Raw genomic sequence first — 16,331 nt, forward strand, 5'->3', positions numbered from 1 at the left:
GACTCTCGCCGACCCCGACTCACTGTCTCTCCGAGCGCCGCGCACATCCAGCGCTGTGGCTGGGGTTCCTGCGCAGGCGCGGGCGACTGATGCGCGGCCCGGTGGTATGGCGGTGAATCACAAGATCAGCTGTTGCTGAACTTGTGTCATCTGCTAATTTGTTTTGTTTACATTTTTGAACTTCGGCGAATTGGCGAGGTGATTCTGCTAGTAAGGGTTTAGTTTTATTATAAATATTGACGAATTTTATGAACCCTTACAAACTGCCCCCCCCACTAAGTCTCTGACGTCAATATGACGTAGGAACCTGCTTGGGGGGGTAGTTGTCCGGGGGGCAGTCTTCCGGTGACCCTGGATTTTCACAAAAATATTCCCTTAAGATAGTCATATTTATTTCATATTTAAATGAAAGTACCTGGGAACCGAGCTTTGCTCGGGAAACTTTATCACTACACTATACTCTGAGAGTATTCTTTGGTCAATGTAATTTTATCCCAAAAGCTACTAACCCAGTTGTTCAGTCTAGGCTAAACTGAGACCTAAAAAAGCATCCATCTCAAAACGGCCAAAACTTAAGAACAGATCCTAGGGTTTGATTTATTTTAAACTTTATTTTTCTTAAATAGATAGGTAGCTAAACTGTCCAGTGCAATCATCCCACACTGCCAATAGCAACACAGTTTGAATTATTTTACAAAATTATTCTTCTCTTTCACTTTCAAAAATATAATTAAAACTAGCTGTAACCCGCGGGCTTTGCCCCGTTTAACTTCTTAATTTTCAAGATTGTCTTGTTCGCATGGCTCAATCACGTCCCGGTTGAAGTTTGTTCGCTACGCTCACTCACCTTTAGGTTGGAGATCGTTCGCTACGCTCACTCACCTTTAGGTTGGAGATCGTTCGCTACGCTCACTCACCTTTAGGTTGGAGCTCGTTCGCTGCGCTCACTTGCCTTCAGGTTAGCTCGTTCGCTACGCTAACTCGCCTCCAGGTTGAAGTTCGTTCGCTACGCTCACTCACCTTTTGGTTGTAAATTAGATGTTGTCATAAATGTAAAAGAAATAATAGTGCTGCACCCTGTTGGTAATCCTTGTAACTTTAATGCTATTGAACATCATAGAACAGAACCAACTTGTTACTTGTTTAATTGAAACAGCTGTTAAGATTCAATAATTCCATTTCTCATAAGGTTAACATGGGAAACTCTAGAGCCACTGGGGCGGAGCCCGAAAGGATTTTTGAAATAAGAATATGCCTATATGTTAATCGGGAATGTGAGCTATCATCATGCCAAATTTCAGCCCAATCCGACCAGTATTTTTCGCGTTCACTTGTCACAAACATACATCCAAACTTTCTCATTTATAATATTAGTAGGATACTCTTGATATAATACCAACCAATCATAAAAGTAAAAGTGAATAGTGACATCAAGAAGCCAGTGATAACCAATTGTTGCAACAGAGGTATGAAATTAAACATCAAGATGGAATTGCATAGTAAGTGATGAAGAAGCAAGGAAGGAATCTGATTTGAAAAGTTTAATTGGTGATTTAACTTAACAGTATTTATTTAAACCTCAAGATTTATCTCAATTACTTAATACCTATAATTTCTATATCAAGAAATATTTGTGGTGAAGACTGTATAAACTTTTGGTTGAGATCAAACTGAACTTGACTTAGGCCTACTTTCCTAAAATACTCACATTGCAAAATTTCTATTAACTTCTGCCGTTTTTGAACTTTAACCTAAATCATCATTTTACTAACTTCAAAATTTGAACTTTCATCTTTTCAAAAGTGTATAGCCTACATAATTGAACTGTAACTTTTGATGAACATTAGGCTTATGCCTATCCAAAATCGCATAAGCCTACTTTGAGCCGGCACGGTACTCCTAGAACCCTGAGATAAGAATTTCATCTACAGGAAAGATTATAATTCCAGAGGAAGAGGAAACTACAACTCCCAGCGACCAAACTACAACACTAACTCACCACACCGTGAAGAACGTCAGTACCCGTCTCAAGAACAGTCCCAAGTATGTTCTGCAATTATAGACAAAACCAGCTACTAGACACCGAACAGAAAAGTCAACTCGTCAACTTACTCCTCAAATATCAAGATACATTTTCGGACGCTCCAGGATTATGTAACAAATACCAGCATCACCTTGAAGTAAAGGAACCAACTACATTCAAATGTCAATCTTATCCTGTGCCACTCGCACATCAAGACGCTGTCATGCAGGAAATAAACCGTATGGAAACTTTAGGAATAATTGAAAGAAGCAACAGTACATACATAAATCCTATAATACCAATCATAAAGAAATCTGGAGAAATACGTTTATGTCTGGATGCTCGTAAAATAAATCAAATCCTAGTGCCTGATTATGAATGTAATAGAAGCGTGAATGAACTTCTAGCAAAAGCCTGTAATGCTAAATGGTTAACTAGTATCGACTTAACCGCTTCTTACTGGCAGATACCTTTAGATATTGAATCTCGACCTTATACCGGATTTCAATTCCGCGGTAACACTTATCACTATAAAGTAGTCCCCTTTGGTGTATCAACTTCACAAGCCGCTCTTGTACATGCATTATACAGAGTTTTTTGCTAATGAAATCGAAGACTTTACTCTTATTTATGTGGATGATATCTGCATCATCAGTTCTGACTTTTCCGATCATTTAATTCATATTGAAACTATCCTCAAGAAATTAACTGAGGCTAATATGACAGTGAAATTCTCCAAGTCTACTTTCTGTCAAAGTTCCATGCCTTTCCTAGGCTACACTCTAACCGAATCTGGCCTACAAATGGATCAAAGCAAAGTCCAACCTATACTTGATTTTCCTACTCCAACTAGTCGGAAACAGCTAAAATCATTTTTAGGCTGTATCAACTATTATAATAAATTTATTGATCACTACTCTGAAACTATTAAACCATTATTTCGGCTTACTTCAAAGAAAAGTAAATTTATTTGGACTCCTGAAGATGATAACACTTTTAACAAAATTAAATCGCTTTTCCTTCAAACTAACATACTTCATCACCCTGATATCACTAAAACTTTCATCCTACAAACCGATGCGAGTGACTACGCAATCGGAGGCCATCTCTATCAATTAAAGGATGATGGAAGTAAAGCAGCTATTGTATTTTTATCACGTGTGTTACAACCAGCTGAACAGCGCTTTACTACCACGGAGAAAGAACTTTTAGCAATTGTTTAATGCCTACAAAAAACCCGCTATTTAATATTAGGCTCCAAATTGAAGATCTTAACTGATGACCATGCCCTCACATTCTTGAAAACTTGCAGACTGTTAAACAACCGACTCACCAGATGGATTTTGGCTATTCAAGAATACAACTTCAAGATCAAACACTGCAAAGGAACGGACAACCAGACCGCTGACACCTTGAGCCGGATCATCCATCCATCAACCTCCGATTCTCAACCTCATTCCTCACCTGAGCTCATCGTCTCTTACATTAAGAGAATCATCAACCCTCAGCTGCGTAATGACTTTTTGAATTTGCCCAGACTTCAAGCAGAAGATCCCATCCTCAGGATACCATATGCTACTCTTAGACTTGGACCTGATTCACCCTTGTATGAACAGATATCCCGGACCTATAAATTGGACCAAGAAGTATTTTACCGGAAGCATCGAGACAACTGGCTGATAGCTACACCAGAGAACATCATCAACAAACTCATTTGGGAATGTCACCACCACTACCTTCATTGCGGGGCGAAAAAGTGTCTTGCCATCCTGCAAGAGTGCTTTATATTCAAAAATATGGGGAGACGAATCAGAACCACATTAGCGACCTGCGACTCATGCCAACGTTGCAAAGTAAACCCACATTCACACCATGGATTAGCCAAAGGAATTCACTGCACTGCAAAAAATGATCATCTTGCCATAGACTTAATTGGACCGCTACCCACCAGTGTAGGCAACACTAAATTCATCCTTATAACAATTGATATATTCACTAAATTTATAAAACTTTATCCAATCAGAAGCGCTAACACCAAGACCATCATAAATAAACTCTTCGGTACACATTTCATACAATTCGGAAAACCCAGAAAGAAAAAAGCGATAATGGCTCTCAATTCAAAAGCCGAGCTTGGATGAGAAAACTTGAGGAGAATAACATCATTCCTATCTTTAGCCCTGTATATCACCCTTGTTACAATATGGCTGAACGACCTATTAAAGAGGTTAAAAGATGCTTAAGAACCTATTGCTCCCATCAACACAGAAACTGGGCACGCTTTATTCCTGACATTAACAAGTTTTTAAATGAAGTACACCATGAGACGACCGGATTCACTCCGAACAAGCTACACTTAGGCCGAAGAGATCCACGCTTCTGGGAGAGGTACATCACTAACCCTTTCATTACAGATATACCAATGGAAAGAAAAGTCTTTCTAGCTTCTCAGCGAATTAGAGAAAAGAGAAGGAAGAGAGCAGCAAAATTCAATAGACATCATAAAGCCACCACCTTTCAACCTTAGTTTTGATAAAAGCACATCCTCTATCACATGCTATATTAGGAGAGACTGCAAAATTATTCTATGTGTATGAAGGACCGTTCAGGATTCACCGAGCACTAGGAGATTCAACGTACATAGTTTGTCTTCCAAATGAAGAACAAGAACTTGGACCATACCATGTTTCTGCACTCAAGCATTACCTACCTCCGATCAATGAAGAGATCTAATTACCAAAAACCTGTCAAGTTTACTCATGACCTAATTGTAAATATTGTACATATCATTCTTTTCACATTGATCTATTCAAGTGAGTTTGTATACCTCATTAATCTCCCAAGAATTTATAAACTTGTATTTGTTTCACCTTGTTCATTACTATGTTTTCTCTTATTCAGATTATATAACTTGTTAATTTTATGTATTCTCCTGTTCAAATATTAATGTTTTCTATGATAATTTTGTTCACATTATCCAAAATCTAGTATTGGATACTCAAATACTAGATTTCTGAGGGGATATTTGAGATGTTCCAAAATTATCCTCATTGTTTACTTTTGAATTTGTATATAAGTTGTTTATAAACCATGTGTTATGTATCCAAACACCTAGGCCTACTATTAGCTAAATTAATACCTCTAAATTATCACATGTTTACATGCAGTAAAAGGTTTTGTCCCCGAGGGTATACCCGTTCCTGACTGATTCCGGGCCGCTCCTTGCCGCACGATGCGCTGGAATAAACACGATGGCTTTAAATAAAACCCCTCATAATACATTTTTGATTAAGAGCTCAAATGAGCCAGAAAAGACGTTGGAAGTGGAGCGGAACGCTTTTGTCCGTAGCTCCAAGGTGCAGCGGTTGCCACCACCGAAAAACGTGAGGACATCTCCCCCACCAATAACCTTCAAATGCACTAAGGAGTTCCCCCATTTAGGAGCTCCTTCGGTAAGTGGAGCTGGGAACGGTGCGGAAAACGTCGGAGATGCAGGTGTCGGCTGGTGTTGCCAGCAACTCTCCCCCACTCTGCCAGTTCTGCTGTAGGGATGCCGGAGGAGCCATTCAAAGCACCGTTGAGGTCGGAAGGCTCTGAGATGGTGCTTCTGCGTCAGGAATATCTTGACGCAGAGAGTGACATTGAAACCCGGCTCCAGGACATGGAAGCTACGATCAAGGCTATGCTGGACACCTTCCGGACCCAGAAAGCCGTAAATCAAGTGGTCAAAAACGGCATGGCCAAACCTTGGCTTCGTTTTTGCCTGCCGGGTGGTGAGTAAGGCAGCCATGGAGAAGATTGCCGAGAAGGTTGTGTCTCTGTCTGACGAAAGAACACTGCCTTCTAAGAAACGTAAAAGGCCATCCACATCGGACAGTCCTCAAAAAAGAGAAGAAGGCGTCCAAACCAAAAGGACCACGGTAAAGGCCAAGGCGACTCAGACTGACCTATTGTCTGCTGTGCCCAGATCCTTTTCGGACATAGCTGCAGCTCCTGTAAAGAACCAACAACCACAGCTACCTACGACCCCCTTCAGGGAAATTCCAGAAAGGGGTCAGTCGTAGAGACACCTGGGGCTGCGTGGGAAAAAGTCGTTCCCGAAAGGAGAAGAGGCAGTTGAGGCGGGCGGAGGTCGCCTCTATAAAGAATGTATAAGGCAAAAGTAGTAGGCAAAAGGTTTCACCTATTGTAAATTTTCATATTTCACATTCTCATTCTCATCAAACACTATCTTTTATTATTTAATAAGCTGAAATTTATAATCACTGGAAGTTATTTATACAGTTTGAATTATTTTACAAAATTATTCTTCTCTTTCACTTTCAAAAATATAAATAAAATACTCTAAATAAAATTTCTATTAACTTCTGCAGTTTTTTAACTTTAACCTAAATTATCATTTTACAAAATCAAAATTTGAACTTTCATCTTTTCAAAAGTGTATAGCCTACATAATTGAACTGTAACTTTTGATGAACATTAGGCTTATGCCTATCCAAAATCACATTTAAGCCTACTTTGAGCCGGCACGGTACTCCTAGAACCCTGAGATAAGAATTTCATCTAAATTTATAACCATATTTGTACAATTAGATAAATAAAAGGTTTATATGTGTTCACTATTGTAAACCCTGGACATTATTTATTTACTGACACCCATAGACTAATAAAGAACTTTACAGTTGACAATGTCCGCGAGTCCCCCTCCCTATTCCAATGCAGGATCAAGTAACTTCGACGTGTCTCTTTGTTCTTATACTTGCATTGAAATCACGTGATTCACCGTTAGATAAGCCTAAAAGGCCGAAAAGAACTAAGGAAACTGTTACAACTTATAATAATTGTTCCCACAGATACACAATGTGCTGACCACCGAGTAATCTAAACGGCATTGCCTAGATTCTTCCATCACTTAAGATTCTTCTACTAAACTAAATAAAAAAGGATACCTAACCAAGATGAATTACTTATGAAATATTAAATAGAACTTGAATAATGTAATGAAACCTCAGCAGCAGTTATAACACTATCATTGTATCCTAACCTCTCATTCAATATTTATATAATACAACATAAACATAGCTTTTGAAAGTTGATCTAACGGAATCCACACGAAAAAAACACAAGCAGGGCAGCCAACCAAAACAAATGGACGCTTAAACTAAACCTTTTACCTGTCCGCATGGAGAAAACGGACAAAGGCTTAAGCTCAAGCTTAATTTCAAACTAGCTCAAGTTAAGCGTAATTTTGGGAAAGCAGCCCTTAGGGACTTATGTTCCTACAAGCCACTAGTATAATTTAAAAGCAGATGTTTACTTTCACCAACTGTTTTGTAGGTTTGTTTGAATGATCACAATATTCTGTATTAGTCATGATTTGAAATAGTGCCACAATGTTTCCACAGAGTGCAGCAAAGAAAACTATTTTACTATTGAATAAGTCCAAGTATATTAAACCCCAATTGCAGCACACCTGTGCACTCAACAACGTTTAAATTCTCCAATGTTAAATATGTAAACATAAAAACCTTTATCAATGTATTATAAACAATAAAAGGGATCACAATGCCTTAATATTTGTATCTTGTGTTCTATACCCACACAATCTAACATAAATTATAAAGTGAATTATAAATCAAGCGTGCTATCTCGGGTATTCAAATGCCTCTCAATTTCCCATTAACCTACCACATTACTGTCATTAAAAGAAGGAACTCAAATAATACTAATGCTAAACTTAAACTCAACTAAACTTAACCGAAGCTGTGCAAAGTTAGCAGACTGACGATTAAAAAAATGATACCAAAATTGATTGAAGCAAAAATTATCAGTGGTAAGTTTTAAGTTTAAAGGAGAAATAGTCTTAATCCCAAGAATCAAGAATACTGATGATTTCATCCAAATTACCCTCTGAATTTAAGCAACTACAATTTCCTTTGTGTCTTGCTTTCACAATCACCATTATAAGGCACTAGGGCAATCCCTGACTCGTCGGTTTAAATTTCAAAAATGCATGCTTTTCACATGGACAGCTGTATGTTGCGTGCTCATGTGGTGGTAGATGCGCCTAAAAACTTATATATTTATGCACCTAATGAAAAAACAAAATACATTGTTTATCCACTGGCAATTAAGTAAAATATTCTATTTTTATTTTTGGTATACACTTTTATTATTCATTGTAAAGAACAAATTACCATTTAAAATAATAGTTGTTAAGCGCCGACAACTGCTAGTAAAATAATAAAGAGAAAGAATTAGCGATTTTTTATGTCATGGTATCTTTATATAATTTTACGACTGTTATTATTATCGTTAAGTACTGAGGTTCTATACTCTTTTATGAGTTAAGTTATCTAATGTTTTTATCAACATTACGAGTTTCTTCAATAAGTTTTCAATAATGTTGTTGTTTGAGTAAAAGTTTCAATAAGCTGTGATTTTAAACATTACAGTTTTTATTACAAGGTTAATAACTTGAAATATCATGATTGTGCAATAGCCTACTAATTGTATTTTGATGATGTAATAAAATGCAAATTATCACATTAACGGCCATTTATATAGTTTTAGGGTTTTTTATGTCATGTTGGATTAACATCCGTGGTCTCCCCCCCCCCCCCTATTACCCTGGATAATTGAGTTTCTACTGTAGTACTTTGGTTTGCTGCTACAGGGACGGTAAGGTTTGTATTAAAAAAATGTTGATAGCTTTTTTTGAAAAGGTCCCTTGGGCTCTGCTCCAGTGGCTGTTAAAGTTCCCATGTTTTCCTTATGAAGAATATAATTGTTTACATTTTGATCAGCTGTTTAATTTAATTGCTGTTATTTATTTTTCAATTCAAAGTATTTTAAACTCATCGGAAATTATGATGACTTTTAAATAAATAGCCTGCTTTACTTCTTTGCTATTGCTCGATTTCGAGCAACCTGTTTACTAGTTTTTATACTTCCACCTCAGTGCACTAGTACCAAATGGTTTGGAAAGAAATGATTTAAGGGTCAAAAATGGGAATAAGGCATTTTTACCCTTACCCTGTTCCCATAGTTAGATCATCTTGGTTCCCGAACTCGTTCTAGAATAAATGTAGGTTGTACCAAATTTCATCAAATTCGGACGATTTTTACTGGTGTTATCTAGAGTTATCTATCTGGAGTTTACCTAAAGGACACACATACAGTATAGGCCTATATATGAATTTGAACGGATGATGTTTTTGGCTTCTGGGGACATCAAAACAAAATGTAAAATAGTCCAGGGTCTAGGCCTTACCATGAGACCTACAGTACCTAATAGCTTATCCCGGGGAATTCCTTAAAATCACAGTTTGTAGGATTACAAAAATAAATGCATGTACAGTAAAGCTTTCTATAGGTATATTTATTAATTTACAAAATTCCTTTGGCTATTAATTTTGCCCACATTGACCTCTAAGTTATTTCTTAATAAAGATCATTCCTAACTTGTGTTTTATTTATGTCTGATGAGGTAAGTCTTATCTTTAATCTTATAATAGATGAATTACTTTAAGAATAAATAGGTTTAGTAAGTTACAATATGAGATTTATTAGCGAATTACAAATATAAGATACTGGTTGAATTCTATGGGGTCTAACAATGGTAATTTACAAAATGGCGGGGCTTCCAAAGTGGATGAAAAAATTCTAGGCTATAATAGTTACATATTGGGTTTGTTTCTTCAATAAGTGTATAACATATAAATATATAAGCTCTTTGATCTCAGGGAGGTATGGTCATGCCGGTTCAAATGGTAAATTAGGCTTTAACTTTAAAATACAGATAGTTTAATTGTTGCTCTAAAATAGGCTAGGTTTATTATGCTATTGTAATATGTCAATGTCCAAAGAAAGATGCCAATATACGAAACATGTAGGTTGTTAACCTCAATCAACATTTGGATTACTTGACGAGGTATTGTACCATTATTATAGTAAAATACCTACTTTGTATGGTCGTCATTTCATTGAACAGTATCAACATGTGTAGAATATTATGTGTCCGTTAGCATGATAACTCAAGCAAAAATGATCCGATTTTGATGAAATTTGGTACAAATGTGTAAATCTACATTTATTCAAACAAGTTTGCGAACCAGCATGATCGGACTATGGGAACGGTGGTTTGGTTTTATGAGGTAAAAATAGGTTTTCCCATTTTTTTCCCTAAAAACATAAAATTTTGCAATTTCTTTCCAAACCATTTTGTAGAGATCAAAAAAACAAATAATTTAGTATATTGGAGCGTTGATCCCAAGTAGCACACATTGTTGGCCCAACGTTGGGAAATGGTTGGCGGAAATTTTAATGCCTTGCCAACATTGGCCCAACGGAAACTTGTATTCGTTGGCCCTACAAAGGAAAGAATCGCTGGGCCTTTGTTGGATTTAAGTATGAAACATTCTAAAACACATTTGAACAAATAGATTTTTTTATAAGAACATAAATGTCATAAAAGCCGAATATAAGACGATTTTGGAGAAAACTAGATCTATAATAAATGTAGTCAGATGATTTTGTGATAGTTGTTTTACTAGATACAGTGGTGGAACACCTGCTTAACATATAATAATTATAATAATGTAAATAATTTTTTTAAATAAACATTCTCTATCTTCTTACTTGAGACAATTTTTAATAGTAGAACGATTTAAGGGGAAATATTAATTAATCATATAGCAATCAATTATAATAACACTAGAGGACCCATGCTGCTCTGCAGCGTTAAAATTAATATAATATCCGAGAAATTATTGAATTTATGATTTTTGATTGAGTAATACAGTATCTTGAGCTTAACTGATTCAAACGATCAATAGCTCAAATTAAAGCCTATAATTTACTGATTATTTTGAGTCTATAGGACCCGTGCTGCTCTTCATCGTTAAAACAAATATAATATCCAAGAAATAATCAAATTTATGAGAAAAAAAATCATATAGAAAAACATTACCAATACTGGAGCTATTAATTTTTAATCATATAAAAACTTTATGAAAAATAATTTTTATGTTGGTTTTTCACCTAGCGTTTGCTTGAAAGTTGTACGATTTTAATAAATAATAGCTTAGATGAAAGCCAGTATTTCACTGAAGGTTCTTATTAGACTAAAATTTATAGGATTATAAAATTATAACTGGTGAAGGCACATCTTAAATTAAAGTAAGAAATAGAAAATAGATTAATTATGTGTTTTGGTCGAGTAATACAGTAGGTAAATAATTGCCGATGATTTATGAGAAAACTTGTCGTGCATGCCTTCAATTTGAGACCTCAATCATAAAAATCAGTCGGGTAGAAGAGCCAAACAAACTCGGAAAAAAACCAAATTAAACTCATACAAGAAATACATGAGAAGCTAATTTTGTTAACGTGTAATCCAAGTGGGATAATAGATAAATATATGCTGATGCTTGATGGCAAATCTGTGCGTGCATACCTTCAATTTGAGACCTCAATCATGAAAATCGGTCGGGTAAAAGAGCCAAACGAAATCAGAAAAGAGAAACCAAATTTAACTCCCATAAGAAATACATGGGAACAAATTTTGTTTACGTATATGCCGAGAGGGATTATAGATAAATACATTCCGATGCTTAATGGCAAATCAGTGCGTGCATAGCTTCAATTTGAGACATCAATCATGTTAATCGGTCGGGTAGTAGAGCCAAACGATCTCGGCAAAGAAAAACCAAATTTAACTCCCATAAGAAATACATAGGGAGCATATTTCGTTTACGTATATACCGAGTGGGATTATGGATAAATATATGCCGATGCTTGATGGCTAATCTGTGGGTGCATACCTTCAATTTGAGACTTCAATCATGAAAATCGGTCGGGTAGAAGAGCCAAACGTAGTCGGAAAGGAAAAATCAAGTTTTTAAAATATATAAGATTACTAATCTAATGGTAATTAAATCATCTATATTCAAATACCAATATCCTCTCCAACTCTCAGAAAAACAATTGAACTACTTGATGTATCAAAAATATTTTAAGTATTGCGACCATTGCAACTATCGACTACTCTTTAACCACTTGAAAACTCATTATATCAACAATCACAGATAGCTCAGAGGTCGTAGGCTCATGAGTCAAAGGTTTCAGGTTTGAGACCCATCGCGCCCAGGAAATTTTGTTTTTTTTACTATTTAATCAATTTACTCAACTGATAATTATGCTTTTCGTACTAAATCCTTATATATAATAGGTGAAGGCGACACACTACTAACAAAACACTACTCCTCCGTTAATGGGGAGCGAGCTGGCATAGTGGTTAGAGCGCGGAACTTCAGTCCCTGAGGTCCCGGGTTCGATCCCCGCCAAGTCACCAATGGATTTTATCTAAAGTGATAATGCCGCAACCCCTAGGTCTAGCCTGAAGTAATGTGAAAAACAATCCCAGGCTCGTGCCTATCGTCCTTAGGACAAAAAAAAAAAAAAAACTCCTCCGTTAATAATGGATGGATTTTTGCAAACGATGTGTCAAAATTTGGTATTTTTTGTGTAGACGCCCCCTTTCACCAATCCTGTAATAAAAGCCCTCTGGCTTTGCCCCACTGGCCATCATAGTCCCAATGTATTTCTTATAAAGAAAATACAATAAAAATTAATATTTATTGATTAACTAACTAAGTACACGACTTAAAACGAGGTAAAATACGAGGTAAAACTAAGTATTAACTAGCATTGTGAATTAGGTGATATGTCTAAATATGTTTTTGTTTACTTAAACAGACGAATACTTTGTTTTAATTACAGCAGTTCATAGTAAATATGTGATACACACAAGAGCGTTTGTTTTCAGTTTCGATAACTGGAGTGGAGTGATTGATTACATTATCTTTGAGTTGACTCTTTTAAGTTATCGGAAATTATGACTGTTATTTGTTTTGAAATAACACCTGGAATACTTTGCAATTGCTCGAATTCGAGCAACAGGTGCACTAGTCTTTATTATTTTGTGTTTTTATGTTTGGGCCCCATGGGATGGTTGGCCCTACGTTAAAAATTGGTTGGTTGGCCAAGCGTAAGACTTAGTGCCAAAAACATACTGATGGCCTACCATCGAAAGAAACTATTTGCCAAAAATTTCTGCTACTTGGGTTATGCGCCTAATAGTTACGGAGAAAATAACAAAATATTGTAAATTTAAAGTTCCCATGTTATTCTTATCGAGAAGAACTAAACTGCTGTAGTTTGGTTGTTTATGAACATAATATGTAATACATATTATGTATATCAAATTTGGAAAATACATTTATTTCATACTAAACTATTAACATAAAAAAAAAAAATTCTACCCTCCCTGTTGTAGCAAACCTAAGAACGGAACTTGTTAAACTAATTATCAATTATCAATTATTTATGGGGACGCCACTATGTGCGTATTACCCAAATATGAGTGAAGGATGAGTGTAGGATGAGTGGCGCGATCACTGACGCGTAGTCTTGTTAGTGACTAAGGCCGAAATGTTCCTTAGAAATAGCTGTTAATTAATAGCCCATACAGCTAATGGCAACTAAGGGACCTACAGTTTATTGTGGAATCCGAACCACATTATTTCCTCGTAATTAACGAATTGGTCTAATTATTAGGATAGTACTGCGGATAGTCGTAGTACTCACTAGTGCGGACGTTAATCCACACCAGGGAGCATCGCATCCACAGTGTACCAATATAATTATCCACAATTCGTGACCTCCTAGTGGCTAATGCTATTTAAATAGGGGATAAATGTGATATAAGTAGATATTATATTGTAAATCCAATCAGGCAAATGGAAATTTGCTTAGTCTGTAGGTTTGCTACGGCGGGGTATTAGTATGTATTAGTATGTTATTCACTATAATTAACAATAAAACACTAAAACTGGGATATTCGCTCAAAGAAATCATAAGCCCTAATTATGTATAACTATATCTGTTTATACCTTAGGATATACTGGGGAGGTGGAATATCATAATGAGCGCCTAAAAACTTCTTCAGCAGTTGGTAGCAGCTGTCTCGTACTTGGTCATCAGAACATTGCTCCATGTGTCTGGCAGCAGAGCCTACTACCCAGCCACACATAACCAACGGGTTGTCATCTACACTGTAGAAACCAAACACCTCTCCCATCCAACCTCCCTGTACATAAAAGAATCACACATCAGAACATTGCTCCATGTGTCTGGCAGCAGAGCCTACTACCCAGCCACACATAAACAATGGGTTGTCATCTACACTGTAGAAACCAAACACCTCTCCCATCCAACCTCCCTGTACATAAAAGAATCACACATCAGAACATTGCTCCATGTGTCTGGCAGCAGAGCCTACTACCCAGCCACACATAAACAATGGGTTGTCATCTACACTGTAGAAACCAAACACCTCTCCCATCCAACCTCCCTGTACATAAAAGAATCACACATCAGAACATTGCTCCATGTGTCTGGCAGCAGAGCCTACTACCCAGCCACACATCACCAACAGGTTGATGTAGAAACCTAAATGTACTGTATCATCTTTTAAAAAGCTTTAGCCCAACTAGATGTGAAAAAGGATAACGTACCTGATCTTCATGCAATATATCATTTTTTCTCCACAGAAGACTGAATCCTGGGCAATCTAAAGGCCACCAGCGGTAAGGAAATTTAATGAATATTTTATCCACTGTTCCGATTGCCAGTCCCTAAAATGCACAATCATTTTAGACACAGAATTATACAAGGGTCGTTTTATGTAAGTTGGGGGGGGGGGGGTTGTGTATATAGCTTCTTAGTTTGCATGTAAACTGCAATGAGGTAGCTCAGCACTTACTGGTATCATTTGTGAACAAAACGGCTCTGTAGCTGACGTAAAGTGGCTGTGTGTCTAGAACATTGTTTAAATTATTTAATCTTCTGCCACATGCAACATAAGGTGATATGTTCTTTGACTGCAAGAAACATCGGATGTAGACATACATCACCACATGACTGAATGTTATGTTCTTTAATGCAATGAGTTGTGAGGGTTAAGTGCAGTAATGCACTTAACTCTCTTGTTTAGATAAACACAATTAGGAGTAATAGCATTGTTTAAATAGAGAAAAGGTGTCATGTATTTGGAAAAGAAGACATTTCTCTGTTGTTATTTATCCATTCCTTACAAATAAGGTATTCTTTGTTTGAAGTTCATTGTTGATGATGGTGAGTAAATGTTGTTCAAAGGTTTATTGCGGACATTTTCCATCACAATGGTAAAAAACAATACACAACGTTTGGGGATCTGGAATCTGATCCCGTCCTCAGGTGAAAAAACTTAACTAACACATTACAACTAACAATACACATTCCATTGTGTTGTTCCATTGTGTGAGCTTTTTACAATACACCTATTATAGATTATAGTGTTTTGTGATTGGTTATTATTTGCATGTTGTATCATGACTTGACTGCTATACAGTGCATATTTTTTTACTTGTACCCTCTGTAGTGTATTCCAACTTAGGTTGGGCGTTTGTGTATTGTTAGTTGTAATGTGTTAGTTAAGTTTTTTCACCTGAGGACGGGATCAGATTCCAGATCCCGAAACGTTGTGTATTGTTTTTTACCATTGTGATGGAAAATGTCCGCAATGAACCTTTGAACAAAATAAGGTATCATTGAAAACTACATAAAATTTACTACCTTTTTTGTCTCTTGCAATTTTTTTGTTAAGTTAACGGTTTTTGTGAAATTTGGCATCAAATATTTTTATGTGCTGCCATTTTGAAACGGTTGATGATTTATTAGTACAATTTTAAACAAAGATAAGTCTTATTAAGATAAACAGTTTTGCAAAATCTCAACGCTGTATCCCAACCCGTTTAGGAGTTATTAATGTTTTTGTAAAAAACACATAAATACAGTCGGAAAACTAGGCACCACAGACCCATGTTGCTATGGTGAAATGTGTTCGTCTTGACCTAAGCAATAACACTATATACATGTGTCCAGAGAGTTGCGGGACACCCTGTATATTCACTCACACATAAGTTTTGGATTGTGTCTTTTTGGAGCAACACAGAAAATAAATTTGGACAGTATCTTAAAAGAACAAAATAGAGCCATACAAATTATTTTTAGACTAAATTATGATCAATCAGCCAAAGAGGAACACTTTGTAAATTTTAAAATCCCCACAGTTTATGGACAATACATCTATGACTGCATAGGCTACAAATTTCTAAAAATGAGGCAGTAAGTTCTAAATCTTCCATATGCCACAACTACAGTACAAGACATAAAAATGAAATAATCCCAAATCATCATAGATTAA

General features: G+C 36.3%; 1 protein-coding gene across 2 annotated transcripts in view; it reads right to left on the reverse strand.

Moving 5' to 3' along the window:
* The window catches only part of LOC128984083 (spermine oxidase-like), a 200,981-nt gene that overhangs the window by 146,777 nt on the left and 37,873 nt on the right, over nucleotides 1–16,331 (reverse strand). For both annotated transcript variants that reach the window (XM_054403372.1, XM_054403368.1), the window contains exons 6-7: nucleotides 14,602–14,721; nucleotides 13,978–14,174 (exon numbers count right to left, since the gene is read on the reverse strand). In XM_054403372.1, the coding sequence (XP_054259347.1) occupies nucleotides 13,978–14,174; nucleotides 14,602–14,721 (317 nt within the window). The remainder of the gene's footprint in view (nucleotides 1–13,977; nucleotides 14,175–14,601; nucleotides 14,722–16,331) is intronic.

This window comes from Macrosteles quadrilineatus, unplaced genomic scaffold, assembly GCF_028750875.1.
Source record: "Macrosteles quadrilineatus isolate MER2022 unplaced genomic scaffold, UCM_ALF_1.0 Scaffold_1__1_contigs__length_201487025, whole genome shotgun sequence".
NCBI lineage: Eukaryota > Metazoa > Arthropoda > Insecta > Hemiptera > Cicadellidae > Macrosteles > Macrosteles quadrilineatus.